General features: G+C 47.5%; 1 protein-coding gene across 4 annotated transcripts in view; it reads right to left on the bottom strand.

Annotated features, from left to right (window-relative positions):
• Window positions 1-1485: 1485 nt before the first annotated feature.
• Window positions 1486-16828, bottom strand: part of FAN1 (FANCD2 and FANCI associated nuclease 1) — a 31941-nt gene continuing 16598 nt past the window's right edge. Inside the window, exons 6-14 of one of the 4 annotated variants that reach the window (XM_035023964.1) lie at window positions 16060-16191; window positions 14168-14276; window positions 12895-13014; window positions 10123-10287; window positions 9461-9611; window positions 6290-6393; window positions 5526-5720; window positions 4741-4869; window positions 1486-1741 (exon numbers count right to left, since the gene is read on the bottom strand). In XM_035023964.1, coding sequence (XP_034879855.1) covers window positions 1604-1741; window positions 4741-4869; window positions 5526-5720; window positions 6290-6393; window positions 9461-9611; window positions 10123-10287; window positions 12895-13014; window positions 14168-14276; window positions 16060-16191 — 1243 coding nt within the window. In that variant the 3' untranslated portion in view covers window positions 1486-1603. Of the gene's footprint in view, window positions 1742-4740; window positions 4870-5525; window positions 5753-6251; window positions 6394-9460; window positions 9612-10122; window positions 10288-12894; window positions 13015-14167; window positions 14277-16059; window positions 16192-16828 lie in introns of all 4 variants that reach the window. The other 3 variants (XM_035023967.1, XM_035023965.1, XM_035023968.1) reach the window with 3 other exon arrangements.

Genomic DNA, 16828 nt, shown 5'->3' on the forward strand with positions numbered 1-16828 from the left:
GGACAGTTGTATCATGATTACCGTGCCGCAGGTTACCGCGCACAACATGATGTACAGCTGTAACGGCGTCAAGTCGTAGGCGTCGTGAGGCTGCCGGCACCTCTGCTGGCCCCGGGGGGGGGGGGTAGGGGGGCCGGCGGTGGGCCCGGCGCAGGCGCGTGCAGGAGCCGAAGCCACACCGGAGGGCGCCTCCCGCTCCGGCCCCGCTGCCCTGCGAGCCAGGTTCGTGCCGCACGGGCCCGACCGCTTGGGACTCCTAGTACTGGTGAAAGATGTACAATGTCTTACTGTTATTTTATGATGGAGACCGGTTCTAAAACCAAAAATGTCTTAACTTTATTTAAGAAAAGTGTATTAATTTGTGCTAACGGGGAAAATCAGCCAGCATACCTTCAACGAAACCTGCTTGCCGTAGCCGTAACCTCAAGTAGTTAGAACTTGATTTTGAGAGAAAACTAAAAACCTTTGTGCCTAAAATTGATGGACTTCAGTTAAAGTAGGATGAGCAGGAAGATGAGAGAGCCTGCTCAACAGTGATGACTGTGAAGGAAATTTTGACTGCTAAATAAAATTCCCACAGAACTTGGTGGTTGTAGTTGTTATCAATATGAGATCATCTACAAGAACGTCGTGATTCAAGAAGCGAAGGCGTCTTCTTCCAACTCTGCTTGTGTGGGTGTCATCCACTCAGGTTTTTTTGCCTGCTCTAAAGCAAGACAGTGATAGGTAACATTTTTAACATCGATTCAGAACTGGCTGTAGTTAAGGCCACGTGGGTATTAATGGACCATGCCCTAACCTGTCCTTCCGTTCAGTAAATCACCAAGCTGGGGAGTAACATTTCCCTAAGAAGGTCTCCGAACCAGTCTGTGGGGACTGGGGTCCCCATCCCGGACTCCTGGTCCTATAGTTCTGGTTAGTTGCCTTCCTACCGTATACCTTCCTCAGCCTAGGGCTCTTACGAACAGCCCTGTTGCAGTGACACCGTGTATACAGAAAATTGCCCCTCTAGTCATGAGGGAGGGACAGTTGCCTTTGATAAAGACTGTTCATTCCTTTGATGATCTAGGCCCAATTAGTAAGAGCAAGTTAAAAGGTAAGGAATTTAATGAGAATTTATTTTTAATTCCCAGAGAAAGAATTTCATCTGTTTGTGCCCTTCTTAGATAATCATAAAACAAGAATGTTTAACAGCTGCGTATATCCGGGCAGTATAGAAAACCTTAAATACAGGTCTCTCCAGTATACTAAACTAGAGACATTGGGTATGCTACTTTTATAAAAGACCAAAAGCTGTGAAACATCCCATTTGTTTGGATTTTTTCCAGCTGTTTTGCAAGTGTAGCTTAGTAACATAGATGCATCCCTTTCCTAAAATGGCCACCAAGGTTATAAGCTTCTAGAAAGTTCATTAGCTGCTATGTGGAATCAATGAGTACATTCAAGCCAAGACCAAGTTTTATGACACACAGACACTGTACAATGATGAGTCGTAAACTCTCAGGTTTATTACTGACGTAACAAAGTTAAATAAAATGTAATGATGCTTTATGCTTTTGAAAATCAATCCATGTGTCACCAGACTCCCCCAACTCGACAGCTCTTAGGTGAGGCTTTTGCTCTTAGCTCCAACAGCAACCACGTGGCAGACTTCTACGTCGGCCCCCAACTTCTGCAGTTCATCCAACCAGAGCATTTGCTTATGTGAAAGACGATCACTGGGGCCTTTAACTTCCACCAGCTGGAATGTAAGTTTTAAAAAAGTTATTTAGTGGGCGCCTGGGTGGCTCAGTTGGTTAAGCGACTGCCTTCGGCTCAGGTCACGATCCTGGAGTCCCGGGATCGAGTTCCGCCTCGGGCTCCCTGCTCGGCGAGAAGCCTGCTTCTCCCTCTGACCCTCCCCCCTCTCATGTACTCCCTCTCTCTCATTCTCTCTCTCTCAAATAATAATAAATCTTTAAAAAACAACAACAACAACAGTTATTTAGTATCTTACTGAAACAGAATAGCCAAGTATGCTATAGTAGTTTTCACTGACACTGCTCTACTTACATATATAAAACAAAGATACATGTATGAAGTTCACTTGAGAATTATTCTGTAGAAAGTAGGCAGTTCTTCAGAGAATTACTACATTGTTTCTGAATAGACAGTTGACAAATAGTTTTAAAGCATACACTAGATTATTGCTCCCCTGCTTAGAAATTATTTACTTTCTAATCACAGAGCTTACTTTGTTATATTTGCAGTTAAATCCAAACTTTTGTCATGACTTACAAAACTATCATCTGGACCCTGCCAACCACTCCAAAGTTCCTGAGAAAGACCAACCTCTTCCCAACCGAAGGGCCCTTCCATACGCTTGCTGTTCCCTCTGCCCAGGACACTTCTTCCTGTTCTTCACATGTCTGACTTCTTACTTTCAATGCTCAGCTTAAATCCCCCTCCTAGATGTCCAGCACATCTCAAAGCAGGGTCCTTCTATGCACTTCCTCCACGGCATTTATCAGAAGACAAAACTGTTCATTACATACCAGCTCCATGAAGGCAGAAACTGTGTCAGTTTTATTCACTGCAGATTACTGAACTTCAAAATGGCAATAAAAACTATCCAGATTTTCCAAATTTGATAGAAACTACAAACCCAAAGATCAATGAACCCCAGGCACAGAAACATAACACTATACAAAGAAACATAATGAAGTTGCATAATTGGTGATAAAGGGAATATTCTAAAAGCAGCTAGAATTTTTTAAAGCCTAAAGGGAAAGACTACACATTTATCATTAAAAAACAATGCAAGCTAGAGGACAATGGACCAGTATTTCAAATTACTGAAAGGAAAAAACTATCAACATAGAATTTTTTCCTCAGAGAAAATATCTTTCAAAAGCAAAGATGAAATGAAGACTTAGACATAGAAAACCTAAATTATTCATTACTAGCAGGCCTCCATTTCAAGAAGTGTTAAATTCTTTAAGCAGGAGGACTACAGTACGTGGAAATCTGGATCTTTACAAAGGAATAACAAGCAGTAAGAATTTCTATCTAGGGGGAGACCTGGATGGCTCAGTCAGTTGAGCATCCGACTCTTGATTTCGGCTCAGGTCATGATCTCAGGGTCCTGGGATCAGGCCCTGCATCGGGCTCCGGGCTCAGCAGAGGCTTGAGGATTCTCTCCCTCCCTCTCCCTCTTCCTCTACCTCTCCCGCTGCCTGTGTTCTCTCTCTCTCAAACCAATCAATCTTTGGGAAAAAAAAAAAAAAAATTTTGTACCTAGGGGAGGAAAACTAATTTCTATCTATGTGAGTAATTATAAAGATTCTTAAATCAACTGTAGAAAGCAAAAAAATGTAGAATTTAGAACATATAGAAAAATGATGTATGAACAGTACAAAGGCCAAGAGAGGAGATATAAAAACATGTTTTTTATACTATACATGTAATAGCATAACATCACTTGAAAGACAGGAAGCTTAAGATCTACACTGGAGCAACCACTTACAACAATTATAGCTAACAAGTCAACAAAGGACTAGAATACAATCTTTAAAAAAAAAAAAGGTAGAAAAAGGTGAGAAAAGGAGAACAAGAGAGCTGAGACAAACAGAAAACAAGTATCAAGATGGTAGCTTTAAAGCCAGTCATCAATAAGCACATCAAATGTAAATGGTCCAAAAACCTAATTAAATGGCAAGAGGTTGTCAAACTGAATTAAAAAGTCAGACCCAGCTATAATGCTGCCTACAAGAAACCCATTAAAGATGAAATAAGTTAAAAGTAAGAGAAAAAGATATGTCCTGTTAGCACCAATCAAAAGAAAGCTGGAGTGGCTATTTATTAATATCAGTTGATTTCAGAGTGGAGAACACTACCAGAAATAAAGGAGGGTCATTTCACAATGATGAAGAGATCAACTCATCAAGAGGATGTGACAGGCCTTCAAGTTTATACATCTAATCACAGAGCTTCAAAATATATGAAGCAAACTGGACAGAACTGCAAGGAGAAATACACAAATCCACAGTTCCAGTCCGAGATGTCCCATGACCCCAAAAGGATGATCCATTAAAGAACAGAGAAGTTGGGACTTGGCCAAAATAAAAATTTCTGCTCTTCAAAAGACACTATTACGAGAATGAAAAGACAAGCCACAGCCTGGGATGAAATATATTTGATACAGGGCTTGTATCCAGAATTTTTTTAATCTCAGAACTCAGTAATAAAAACCAACCTGGGATGGGCAGCAGGGGAACACCAGGGTGAGGCAAGGTGGCCCTGAGCCGAGAACACATGATGAGGAGCTAACTCCTGGGGAGCTTAGAGAACGGCTTCCTGTCATCTCAGCCTCCTGGTGTTCACACCTGCAGAATCCCATCCCTTGCCAGGGGGGAGTGGGGGCGGGGGGCACGCACTGGAATCTGTGACTTGCTTCTAACAGAATAATACGGCCAAAGTGATGGAACGTCCCTTCCGCGATCAGGTCATAGGAGCCCGACTCCCGTCTTGCTCACACTCTGGCTCTTCTCCCCAGCCTGCTCTGATGAATGAGCCGCCAAGTGGCGCGCTGCATGGCGGAAAGGAGAGGCCCCCACACCAGGGGCTGCGGAGGAGGCCCCCGCCAATAGCCACTGGGGAACCATGGCCCTCGGTCCCACAGCCGACAATCATGCAAGAAATGCCTGGATCGGAGCCTCTGATTAAGTTGCGAATGAAACTTTCCACTGTGGCGCAACTGACCTTACAGCGATGACTCCGGGAGTCCCACACCACCAGGTCAGGGAGGCCCCCTCGGCAGTGTCGGAAATCCACAGCCAGGCGCCGGCACACACCGCTGAGGACGGGGCCGCCCAAGCAGGAAACGAGATCCTGAACCCAAAACACAGGGCTGGTTAGCCATGTCTTACGACAGAGATCCTGCAATACTTTCACTGGCCACGAGACGCAGAAAACTGTAATTCCACAGAAATGGGTTCCAAGGACACCAGGGGTCATTCTGCTGCTTGGGCCACAGGGCCACTGAGCCACCGGCCAAAATGCCCACCGGCAAGCTCTGGGAAATCAGGTTTCCTTCGCTCAGTCAGACTCCTGTCTAGTCGGCAAAGCCCTGGGGAACAGCTGAGGAAGAGGGAATTTGGGGTGAATCTTCAGGAAAAGGACAGTGATGAAGGGCAGCCGTTGCAGGGACAGGAACAGCATCCTTCCTGCTGAGGGTCACAGGCCAGGCAAAGGGAAGCTGTCAACTAAGGGGAAGAAGGCAGCCCTGGGCTTATTTTGTGCCCTGACCTGGTCCCACCCTTTACAGTGGCATCCGGACTAGGGGCCTATCATCTACATAAATGTATGCATAGCACCATCACATACAGAAATACGTGTGCATGTGCACACACATGCACACACGTAGGTGTGGATACACATATATACACGCACACGCACACACATACACACACGTATACAGATCTTGCCAAAGCAGACCCAGCACTGGGAGGCGTTGCTCTCTGACCAACTCCCGCGCAGGGTTTCACCTGAGCTTGCTGAAGAGAAGCAAAGCGATCCCAGCTGACGAGGGAAGCCACTCTGCCCTGCTGGGCCTGCCACGCGGCTGCCACCCAGGCCCGCAGGCTCTCCGCGGGCGCGCTGTGAATCCGCCGCAGCCGGGCCTCCACGGCCAGCCGCCGGCTGGTGCAGAAGCCGTCCGTGCACAAGTCCAGCGGGAAGGCCTACGTCGCGGGAAACAAGCCTCGTTCGGTGCCTGGACAGAACCGGTTCATCAGAAGAACATTCCATACCCATAAAATTTGGGAACTGGCCAACCTGATTAAATCGACACATTCTTCTTCTCAGAAGGTAAGTAAAAATTATCTAAGTAATCTAACATAAAAGCAACTCATTGCCCTGGTTTGTCAGCGTCGTAACTGGTGGAAAGAGCTCCCAGGTTACAGCGGTGGTGCCCTCGGCGGGCCCGGGCACCAGCATACACAGGGGCACCGGGCCCGACAGGAGACCGGTCAAGGTCAAAGCTGAAGAAACCTACGCTACAAGTTTCGAGTGGAACGAAGGTAAAGTAGGTTCAAGATGAAAATTTAACAGATTTACATTTTAAAATCTATGAATCCGGATGTAAAATGAAAGACTATTCTAAGAGAGACTCAGCACCACCCCCAAGACCGTCATTGGCAGGCTTCTGATGGCCGCAGACCCACACGCACAAGGGTGGGAATGAGTCACAAAGTGCAGAAGCATCTGCTTGCCTAAAAAGCACCCGCCGGGCACGGCGTAACCTGAGCACCTGGTAGGCGTTTCTGAAGACATCTGGTATCCCGTCCATGAAGATGATATCCCACAGGAGGAGGCCATACAGCGTGCTGAAGGTGGACCCTTCCCCATGAATCCCTAAGACAAAGCCAAAGCACAGGAAAATCAAGTTTTTCTGTTTTTTAAAAACCCCCACCATAACCCACTGCTTACTCAATTTGAAGGAAATAGATTTTAGTTTCAAATGCAAAAGCTGTTTTCTTGCCATTCCTAGCTCATTTGTTTACATTACACTGCTTATATACAGAAGACTCGTTTAAAAGCAAAAATCTTAGTAATTATGGGGAAAACTTAAATACACATTTCAGAGTCATAAAGTAGCAGTTCTCTAACTTTAGTGAGAAATGTAAGGAACGTGTTTAAAGATAAGTAAGTAAAAGCAGATTCCCTCCTCAGGCTCCAGGGGTTCGATTCGGTGGGTGTGGGTGGGCCGAGACCCCCGCGGGTCCTCTGGTGTAGGGCCCCTTGGCCACACCTGCAGAAAGGCTTCCCAGAACAGATCTATCGGAGAAAAACTAGTACCTTGGAGCCTGCGCCCTCTGACCTGGCGGGTGCTATCTCCATCCACCTCACTGGACCTTGCATTCCACTGCTTTGTCCTGGACAAGCGTGCCCAGTGTTTCTGAGATTTGGGCTCTTCTAGAAACCTTCCACCTCCGAGACCACCTAGCTCAGACCCCGGCCTGACACCCCATACAACTGTACTGACTGGGCCACGAGCTCCATCGACCACGCAGGTGTCCTAGCAGAGTTGAGACCAGGGGCTCGATCTCGGCTTAGCACGCAGACCTGTCTCCCAGGCAAGTGCTCTGCACTTCCACACACCTGACTGGGGATGGGGGCCATGTGGGGGCTTCTCTCCCCGCATTATGGCCTTGGCCAAAGGAGGTGCTGACCCCCACGACCCTGTCCCAGTAGGCAGGCAGAAGGGCTCTTCTGGCCGGTTGGCCCTGTTCCAGTCTGTGCAAGGGCATGGTGCCGCACAGGCCCCAGAGGGCAGAGACCAGGCCGAGGCTGCACGTGTGTCCCGTACGAAAGTACACAGACCAGAGCCTGTGAGAAGCGGCACGGCCAGGCCCCCTCCGTCCTGCCTCCCTGAGGCTGTGCCTTTCGTCCCCATCTCAGTTCTAGCCCCTCGTCCTTGCAGCCTGTCTCAGAGATGCAAAAGGACAGAGCGGGAACAACCGGAACTCACTCAGGCCTCTGGGCTGGAGCTGAGCCCTTTTCACCAGCAAGCTTTACACTGGGCTTCCGGGTCCTGCCCAGCCAGGGGGTACTGCTGGGTCTCAATTTCCAGCCTGCTTACTGCCCGGGAGTGCACACTGTCCACTGTCCAGGCAGGAACACTGGCGGTCAGAATTCCCACGCTCCTAAGCGGTCTACACCATGCGTTTGTATCGGAAGTGAAATCATTTTTGGTAAGCTCCTTCTGAGTGATTCTGAAATAATCTTCTCTGAAGGGAGCTTGAGATTGCCCTTAGTCCCAAATCTCCTCTCAAAGAGACTGACAGCAAGGGTTCCACTCATTTTCACTGCATCCATTTTAATAAATGAAGAAAATATTTTATATAAAAATATTTTATACTCTGGAAATGGAATCGTCTGTCCGTTTTTCAGGCTCATGGTTAAACCGAAAGCATTCCACTGTGTTCGCCTCACAGCGGGCCCGCCACACGCCCTCATATCCGCGCCCTCCCCCCTCGACTGCCCAGTTTACTGTCTCCCAGTTTACTTCTCTGGGGATAGCTGCTCATTCTATTTTTTTATTTCTAACCTTTCAGGTCTGTGCTATCTCTGTCTTCACTGGGGTTTGTACTTCTTCCCTTATAGCATCTCCCTTCCCTGTGAGTAATAAAGATACCACACAGATTAATCTTAGCCGTTCTCATACTCATCGTCGTTTCATGGTCCTCATTAATCTTCTGAATGCTGACATAATACTCAAGAGAAATAATGTCCTGATTTTCACGGATTTAAAGGTGTCAGAATGTTTTTAATCCTCGTGACCCTTCAGCCTGGGCAGAGGGGAGTCCTGCCTGGATGGAGGATGGGCGTGGTGGGCCCCTCCGGAGTGAGCACGCGGGCCACTGTCCGGGGTCGGCTTCTGAGGTCCGAGGGCGGGGAGGGTGGAAGGAACGCCACAGCGGGCCGGTACACGGGGCTCACTGCACCTCCCCACTTTTGTACAAAGGCACATTCGATAGCTTCCCTAATACATAGTTTTTAAAAAGGAAGAACGGCTAGGGCGCCTGGGTGGCTCAGTTGGTTAAGCGACTGCCTTCGGCTCAGGTCATGATCCTGGAGTCCCGGGATCGAGTCCCGCATCGGGCTCCCAGCTCAGCGGGGGGTCTGCTTCCCCCTCTGCCCTCTTCCCTCTCGTGCTGTCTCTCATTCTCTCTCTCTCAAATAAATAAAATCTTTAAAAAAAAAAAAAAAAAAAGGAAGAACGGCTAGAGTGGGCCTCTCCAGAACTGCCTTGCCCTCCCCCTTCCTCTGTAATTCCTCTCTCACAGCGTTTGATTTTACTTTTTCTAGTCAGTACTACATTTCGCTAAGGACAGACTGACAAGCTCATCAGAAGGCAAATTCCCAACGTCTCTTCTTTTCCTGGGCCTCAGATAAAGCATTCATTCTCTGCAATAAAAAACGCACAAAAAAGAAAACAAAAACAAAGCACTGCTCTTTCTAGCAATTTCTCCGGTTCCTCTGGTGCTATGCCATCCCAGGACTTGGTCCTTCAATCCCCTTAAAGTTGTTAGCTGTGAGGCCCGCTCGCTCTTTCCAGAACAGCCTGGCCCAGCTCCACGGCTCCTACCTCCTCTAACGGGCTTCGCTGCCAGGCAGCCCTCCTGGGAGTCCTCTGCCTCCCGAACTCCCAGGCCCAACATAAGCTCTCTGAGAGCAAAACCAGTTCCACTTGCTTCTAACATCCCACCAGAAAGCGCTGTTCCTCCCAGGCCTTGGGTGGTAGATGCTGCTTCAATGGAAGAAGGCGGCCTTCAGCAACTATCGGGAGTAAAACCCCTTCCCACACCCTCCAGGTCAGCAGCATCGCCCACCGGGCCGGACGGAGAGACGGCGGCCACCCGCTGCTGCCGAACCATCCCCGGGGGCCCGGCGGCCCGGGAGAAACACCGCGCGTTACCCTGGTCGAAGCCGTTGCGTCTGTAGTAGGCCAGCGCCACCTCCTCCACAGAGCACAGGACTGCGGCGGGGGCGGCGGGCCCCCCAGCCTCCAGCACAAACACGGACTTGCCCGTCCCACGCTGCGGGCACAGCCGGCCCGTGATGGTCACCTGACACAGCAGGACAACACCCATCAGCCTCCCTCGAGCTGCAGTCCCCGCAAACCTGACTGCCACGTCACCTTCCGACGTCCCCCCTCCAGCCACCTATTCTCAGCAGAGCGCGAGGCCACGTGACCCATGCTCCGTGCCTGCGAGGGTGTGGACCGGCCACTGCCCCGGCCCCGGGTGTGTGTGGGGGCGGGGGGGGGACACGGACCCCAAAGCTGCTCTCCAGGTGCCCTGACCAAGCAGGAGACACTGGCGAGGGCTGTGAGCTCCTGACCCAGGAGTTTTACAGGGAGTCACTCAACCCAGCGCACGAGCAGCCCAACCCCCCGGCCAGCCCAGCTTCTGATGTAGGAGGCGCTGGTGTGAAAACGGAGTCCTGTCCTACACGCGCACTAGGGTTTTCTAAGTCTACAAGAAAATGCACACAAAAACTGTTCTTAGGCTGCTTCCATTCAGGAAGAAAACCAGCATATGCGCTGAAGTCCAAAGTGCCCAAAGGACATCGACTTACATGTTTAACGTCATCCACAGTTATTTCTGGTAGCTGATGGAAGAGGTGCCTGTACTTCTGACAGTTCGGAGACTCTCTCAGGCGCAGAGCTCTCTGGTACAGTGAGAGACGGTGTCCTGTTCGGACTTCCGGATCTGCCAGCCCTTCTGTGATGCACTTGATAGCCTAGCGAAGAACACAGCCCCACATCAGCATCCTGAAAGACCTGAGGGCAGCAGCTGCTCACTGAACGTGCCAGGAAACCCCTGTTAATTATCCAATGTCGCTAACTAGCAAATGGGCAAAGCAATACTTCCAGAGATAAAGGATATTCCTTAGATCTCATGCTGCTACATTTCTCCCTTTCTCTCTCTCCCTTTCTTTCTCTCTCTCTCTCTCTCTCTAAGTAGGCTCCATGCCCAACATGGGGCTTGAACTCCCCACGTGAGATCAAGAGTCGCGTGCTCTACTGACGGAGCCAGCCAGGCTGCCCCGTCATTCTGCTACTTTTAATGATCAGGTGCACTCAGGAACCACAGAGCTGGCCCAGAGTCCTCATTTATAGGGAGAAGAATCTTGGGTTTGGAGAAGTTAAATGCATTTCCTAAGGCTATTCAGAGTTGGACCAAAAAAACCAAAAGTACTGAAAATACCATAGCATACTACTTCACGCCTAATAGGATGACTATAATCAGAAACAAGGAAAACAGTAAGTGCTGACAAGGATGTGGGAGAAACTGGAACCCACATGCACTGCTGGCAGGAATGAAAGAATGACTCAACACTGTGAAAGTCAATGTGCGGTTCCTCAAAAAGCTCAACACAGAATTACCGCATGACCCAGCAACGCCAAATCTGGGGACGTACCCAGAAGAACTGAAAGCAGCGTTTTGAACAGATATTTGTACACCATGTTCATAAGCAGGATTATTCATAATAGCCAAAAGTGGAAGCGAGCCAAGTGTCCATGTTGAGATGACTGGATAGATAAAACGTGGTCTGTCCATACAATGGAATGTTATTCAGCCTTGAAGAGGAAGGAAATTCTTATACTTTCTACAACGTGGATGAACCTGGAGAACAAGCTGCTGAGTGAGATAAGCCAGAGACACGAAAGACCAAATACAGGAAATATCTAGAACAGGCAAATTCAGGCTGTAGGGGGAGGGACCAAGGAGCAATGACTAGCTGGCTACAGAGTTTCTGTTTGGAGTGATGACAAAGTCTAGAAATAGACAGTGGTGATGTTGGCACAAACACTGTGATTGTAACTAATGCCACCAAATTGTTATATATTAGTTACTACAATAAGAGAATAAAAAGTAAAAACAAACAACACCCTGAAAATCAGTGAAAGATCCGGCCATCAAGAGCGGAATGGTCAAAGGAACAAGGAAGGGCGAAGGAGACCCGGCCCCGGCTGCTGACCACCCTGCTGATAGATTCCTTCACTGGAGACTGATGTAAAGAAATGAACGCGGGCACCTGGGTGGCTCAGTTGGTTAAGCGACTGCCTTCGGCTCAGGTCATGATCCCAGAGTCCTGGGATCGAGTCCCGCATCGGGCTCCCTGCTCAGCGGGGAGCCTGCTTCTCCCTCTGACTCTCTCCCCTCTCATGCTGTTTCTCTGTCTCTCTCTCTCTCAAATAAATAAATAAAATCTTTAAAAAAAGAAAAAGAAATGAACGGGACAGTAACAAAATGATGAAGACTATGAGTGTGGCCAGGAAGATCTTTGAGAAAAGGCTAAAAGGAATGAGGATTTTCTGTCAATCTCAAAAATATCTCAACGGCTCGTCTACCTCTGTGCGCCTGAGTCAGTGCTCCTATTAGTGGAACTGTGAACAAGGGGGAAATCCAAACCCTTTCGAACTTCTATTTCAATGAAAGAAAGAGGCAGCATCAACACAGGCTTTCTCTGCGTTCGGCTGTGGGCTACCAGACGCTCTCTCTCGCTATTTCAGCTGAGTACACACCGAGGGGTAAGGAAGCACCACACCCACCTCCAAGAAAACAGACAGCTTTCACCAGCTTGAAGCACTTTAGGTAACAAGGCACTTTTTCAATTTAAGGTAATAAAAATAGTCTGTCATATTTCCACACCCATGGTCAACTTTTCCACCTCCAAATCACCCTGATTCACTTCATGTTGCCACTGGAAAAAAACAAAAGCTTCCAGAGCCCCAGTCCCCTGCATTCAAGGCAAACACAAGGCTGGCAGGGAGGAACCCCAGGCAGCCACACAAAGAGCCACTGTCACCTCTGGGCTCAGCACAAGCGGCCTTCGGAGGCCCCGCCCTGCTCAGCCCTGGCGGCAACCAGGATCCTAGACTCCCAAGATCCCTGCCACGGAGAACACCAGTGCCCGGAGGAGAAGGTGGCCTGCTCAGCATTGGCCAGACAACACACTTCCCAGTGGAAGGAAACATCTTTCATCAGACTTTCTACCTGGAGGCCCCATGCAACAAATGAGTAAAATCACCATTTCCAAAACAAAAAGCACCTTCCTTGAAAGCACCTGCTGAGGACGGGGACCTCTAACTCTCCTGCTCCTGTAATTCCTAAACCCCAACACAGAGCCCACTACCAACCCATCTCCCAAATCAGTGAAAAGTCTCCTGCCCTCCTTGTAATGCTTCTGTTAGCATTTGGGGGGTTGGAAGAACACAGACAAAAGAATGTTAAAAAAAAAAAAAATTCTTATTATACTTAGGTTTCTAAGGTATTAAAAGTTGGCTATGTATTTTCACTTATGCAGAAGTTAAAGGCTCAGGTGTATCTAGTTACTGAATACCGGTTCAAGGCGTTTCAAGTGCTGGTGTAAGTTGAGTGCCAGTCTATCCCACCACCGGCCTCTGCTGTCAGGACAATACACTCTCTGGGACAAGAGGCTTTCAAGCTCCTTGACTGCTTCCTGTTCCAACAACAACAAAGAAAGTACATTACATTCATACACTCCAAAAAAAGGAACTGCATTTAGTAACCAATAAGGTTGGCAAAGTACATTTAAAAAGCCCATCTGCCATTCTATAAGGAGGCCAAGGACCCCTTTGGGGTCCAGACCTCTGGAGCAGGCCCGAGCCCCCGAGGCATCCCTACTTTTCTCCTGCCAACTGGTGAGTGAGTGTACGGAGCTCTGTGAACACTGCATGATCCTCTCTGCACAGCCAGTCAACGGGTGCAGGGCTGCACACAATCAAGTTCTAGGCAGCCAAGCACTGGTCCAGGGCTGCAAGCCCACATGCTTCTGGGAACACAGCAGGTCACAGGGCCAATGGTGTGAGGAATGGGGTGGGCAGACAGTAATGAGCAGTGTCTTCGTCCAAACACCCCACCTTAACAGGAAGACTTTCTGGTCTAGATTTATACACAAACTGTTCAGTTTTTGTGGTTCAAGGATCTCTTTCAACATCTAGTGATTCCCCTCAGAAAGGGCAGCACAAACCCCCACATACTTGCAACTGTGGGGTTCACAGACTCCCCAAAGCAATCCCATGGATCCTCTTGGGTTTCGTGGGCCCACGTCAAGAAGCCAAGTTCTGTGTATCCTCTTTGTAAAATGGCATTTTTCCATATAGAAATGTTAACATAATAAAAGTTAACTCTAGCAACCACACAATGTTTTGTATAGGGAGGGATGGGACGAAATCTCTGATTTGTGATTTTAAATTATTTCCAGGCAGACCATGCCAGTTGTCGGGCAAACACAAGCAGATGTAAGGTTTCCACCTCAGAGATTTCTGGAGACCTCCCAAGTCACATGTGGAGTCCTGACAGAGACTCAGGCTCAGGCTGCAGAGACTTAGTCTGGGGCTCCCTGCATGGCTCCGTCCAGGACCCCCAGGCTCTGCTGGTGAATGCACAGCAACTCACGAGCAGATGAGACGCTGGTCCTCTTCGGCCGTCTCCCCACTAACCCTGGAGACAGCAGGCTGCCCACATCAAGCCTGCTTTCGTGACATTACTGTATGCTGACCAAATACGTGGAAAATGCTGACGGGCAGGCTCTCCTGCACAGCTTACCGATGACCTATCAGTAAGCCGGGGGTCGGGGCTTGTGCTCTAACCTCATACATGTGAAGTCGCTGCAATATTTCAACAGTCCGAGACAAAATCCGTGTATAAATCCACCCAACAGTAAAACAGCGCAGAAAGAGTGGTAAATTCTCATGGTATCTAAAATGAAGACGGACACCAGCAGCTTAGCAATCTGATTTATTCGTGGCAAGACAATTATAAAAAGTGACAAAGCAGATCGAATTCGTAGCTTTTAAAAAGATATATTCCAAATACTGTCAGTTGTACACAATTTCCTACACCACAAACCTGCATTCTTCTAGCCAGCCACCATTTCCTAGCGCACTTGCTGGGGTAAAGTAAGAACAACCGGAAATCTTCTAAGCTGGAGGTCAGCAAACCAAGGCCAAATCCTGGGCCCGCCAGCTGATTTTGTATGTCCTGCAGACTAAGCATGGTTTTCGCATTTTGCAATGGTTAAAATAAATGAAAAGGAGAATAACAGTCTGTGGCATGTGAAAATTATATGAAACTCAAATTTCAGTCCATAAATAGTGTTGGCATACTGCCCCTCTGGCTCGTTCACATTCCTCCTGGGGCTGCTTCTGCCCAGGGGCAGCTGAGGTCAGCAGCTGCCACAGAAGCCAACGGACGGACCAGCTGACCTTCTACGAAAGTCGTCTACCAACTTCGGGTCTACAGTCATCTAACTTCCTGGCTATGACTTCTTTTCTTTCTTTGATGAAGAAAATCACCTATTAACTCATTTTAACCATTTGTCTTGCTGTTTGGTGTGAGAAATGTTAATAAATTTACCTAACCTGTCATAAAATCTTCCAATGTACACGGATATCACAGGAGTAGCGACTCTACATTGGTTATCTCGTTTCTAGAAGGGCTTTCAAGTGAATGGTTCAATTTTCTGTGTGAAATACTGAATACTTCTAAAGGAAATATGGGCAAAATATGCAGTTATTATTTTTTTTTCCCTAACTTTAAAGGTCATTTTCCCGGCAATGATTTTTAAGTCATTATCATTTCTGTATGAACTTTAAATCCGAAAGGTTTTTTTGAAAGAACTATTTAATAACACAAATTTTTCTCATCCCTATGTGAAAACAAAGGAATAAAATTTCTTAATACAGAATATATTTAACATTGATCAAGCAAAAAAATAACCATGTGCTGTGTACTTGAACTTTTAAAGAAAATGTTAATTTAGTTTTCTTTTTCAGATTACCACCTACTTGAATTTCCATTGGAAGAACACATCTAGCATGGCTCTCACCACCTCTGTCCTGCTGCTGGGTTTCCCCCACATTTAAATTCAGCTGATCAGTACTCAGAGAAGACAACGTACCAAAAGACGGTGAGTTAAGGGGGTTGGGGGTATGTGCACAAAAAGGGTGAAGGGAATTAAAAGGTACGGACTTTCAGTTATAAAATAAGTAAGCCATGGGGATGTAATGTACAGCATGAGGACCACAGTTTATAATACTGTATTGTATAACTGAAATTTGCTGAGAGTAGAAAAAGATTTTGTAACTATGGTGATGGATGTTAACTAGACTTACTGTGATGATCATTTTGCAAGACAGAAATATCAAATCATCATGTTGTATACCTGAAACTAATATAATGTTATATGTCAATTATATCTCAATTTAAAAGAAAAAAAAAAGAAGGCAAGCGAAAAGCCATTTGTCTGCTCCCATGCCTGTTGCACAGCGATCTGAGTTATAGAAAATTCACTTCAGACTTGCAGACATTTCCTTCTACATCATACAACACTGACTATGCAAAGCAAGTGGGGAATTCAACTGCAGAGCTGATTTGACCACAGCACAAAAGAACTAAGTTCTTCATGAAGAGATTTACCTCAAGTGGTCGAAACAACTTGGTAGGTAAGTAAATTTTGACAGGTACCTGGAAAAGATCTCACCTCAAGGAAGGGTGGCTTTTCAGTTTGTTCCAATCACTTTTTGCGCACTGAGAGAGCTCGTGAGCTTCTTTCCAGTTCCCATTGGCCATCGCGGTAGAAATGTCACTCAGCATGTGTGCGGCGGCTGCGTATCTGGGGGAAAAACCCCACAGCATCTAAGTTTCAAATGTGAATGAACATTCACGTAACAAATACCACATCCTATCCTCGAGATCTACTTCTGAAGGGTAAAAGTAAAAACACAGTACTACTGGGCGCCTGGGTGGCTCAGTCGGTTAAGTGACTGCCTTCGGCTCAGGTCATGGTCCTGGAGTCCCGGGATCGAGTCCCGCATCGGGCTCCCTGCTCGGCAGGGAGCCTGCTTCTCCCTCTGACCCTCCCCCCTCTCATGTGCTCTCTCTCTCTCTCAAATAAATAAAATAAAATAAAATAAAAAAACGCAGTACGACTGCCCTGAAGTAGCCTGAAACACTAAATACAGGCCAGCCAGCTAGAAAGACAAAAACCTTCGCACCGTATTATTACATAACATGTTCCATTATATAAATGTACTATTGACCAGCTCATCAGTTCTGATTCTTGGTACTCATTCGTTCATTCAACAATCTGGCAGCAACCCCAGAAACACGGAACTGACGGCGACATCACATTAGGGCGTAGATCTGGTAACAATCATTTGGTCAGAGAGAGCCCGGCAAATGCTACCCAAAAAGACACTCTTTGGGAGACAGCAATGCTGAAAGGTTATGAAACCACTTAGCTGAACAAA

This window comes from Mirounga leonina, unplaced genomic scaffold (genome assembly GCF_011800145.1).
Source record: "Mirounga leonina isolate KUSES-001 unplaced genomic scaffold, KU_Mleo_1.0 Mir_178, whole genome shotgun sequence".
Classification (NCBI taxonomy): Eukaryota; Metazoa; Chordata; class Mammalia; order Carnivora; family Phocidae; genus Mirounga; species Mirounga leonina.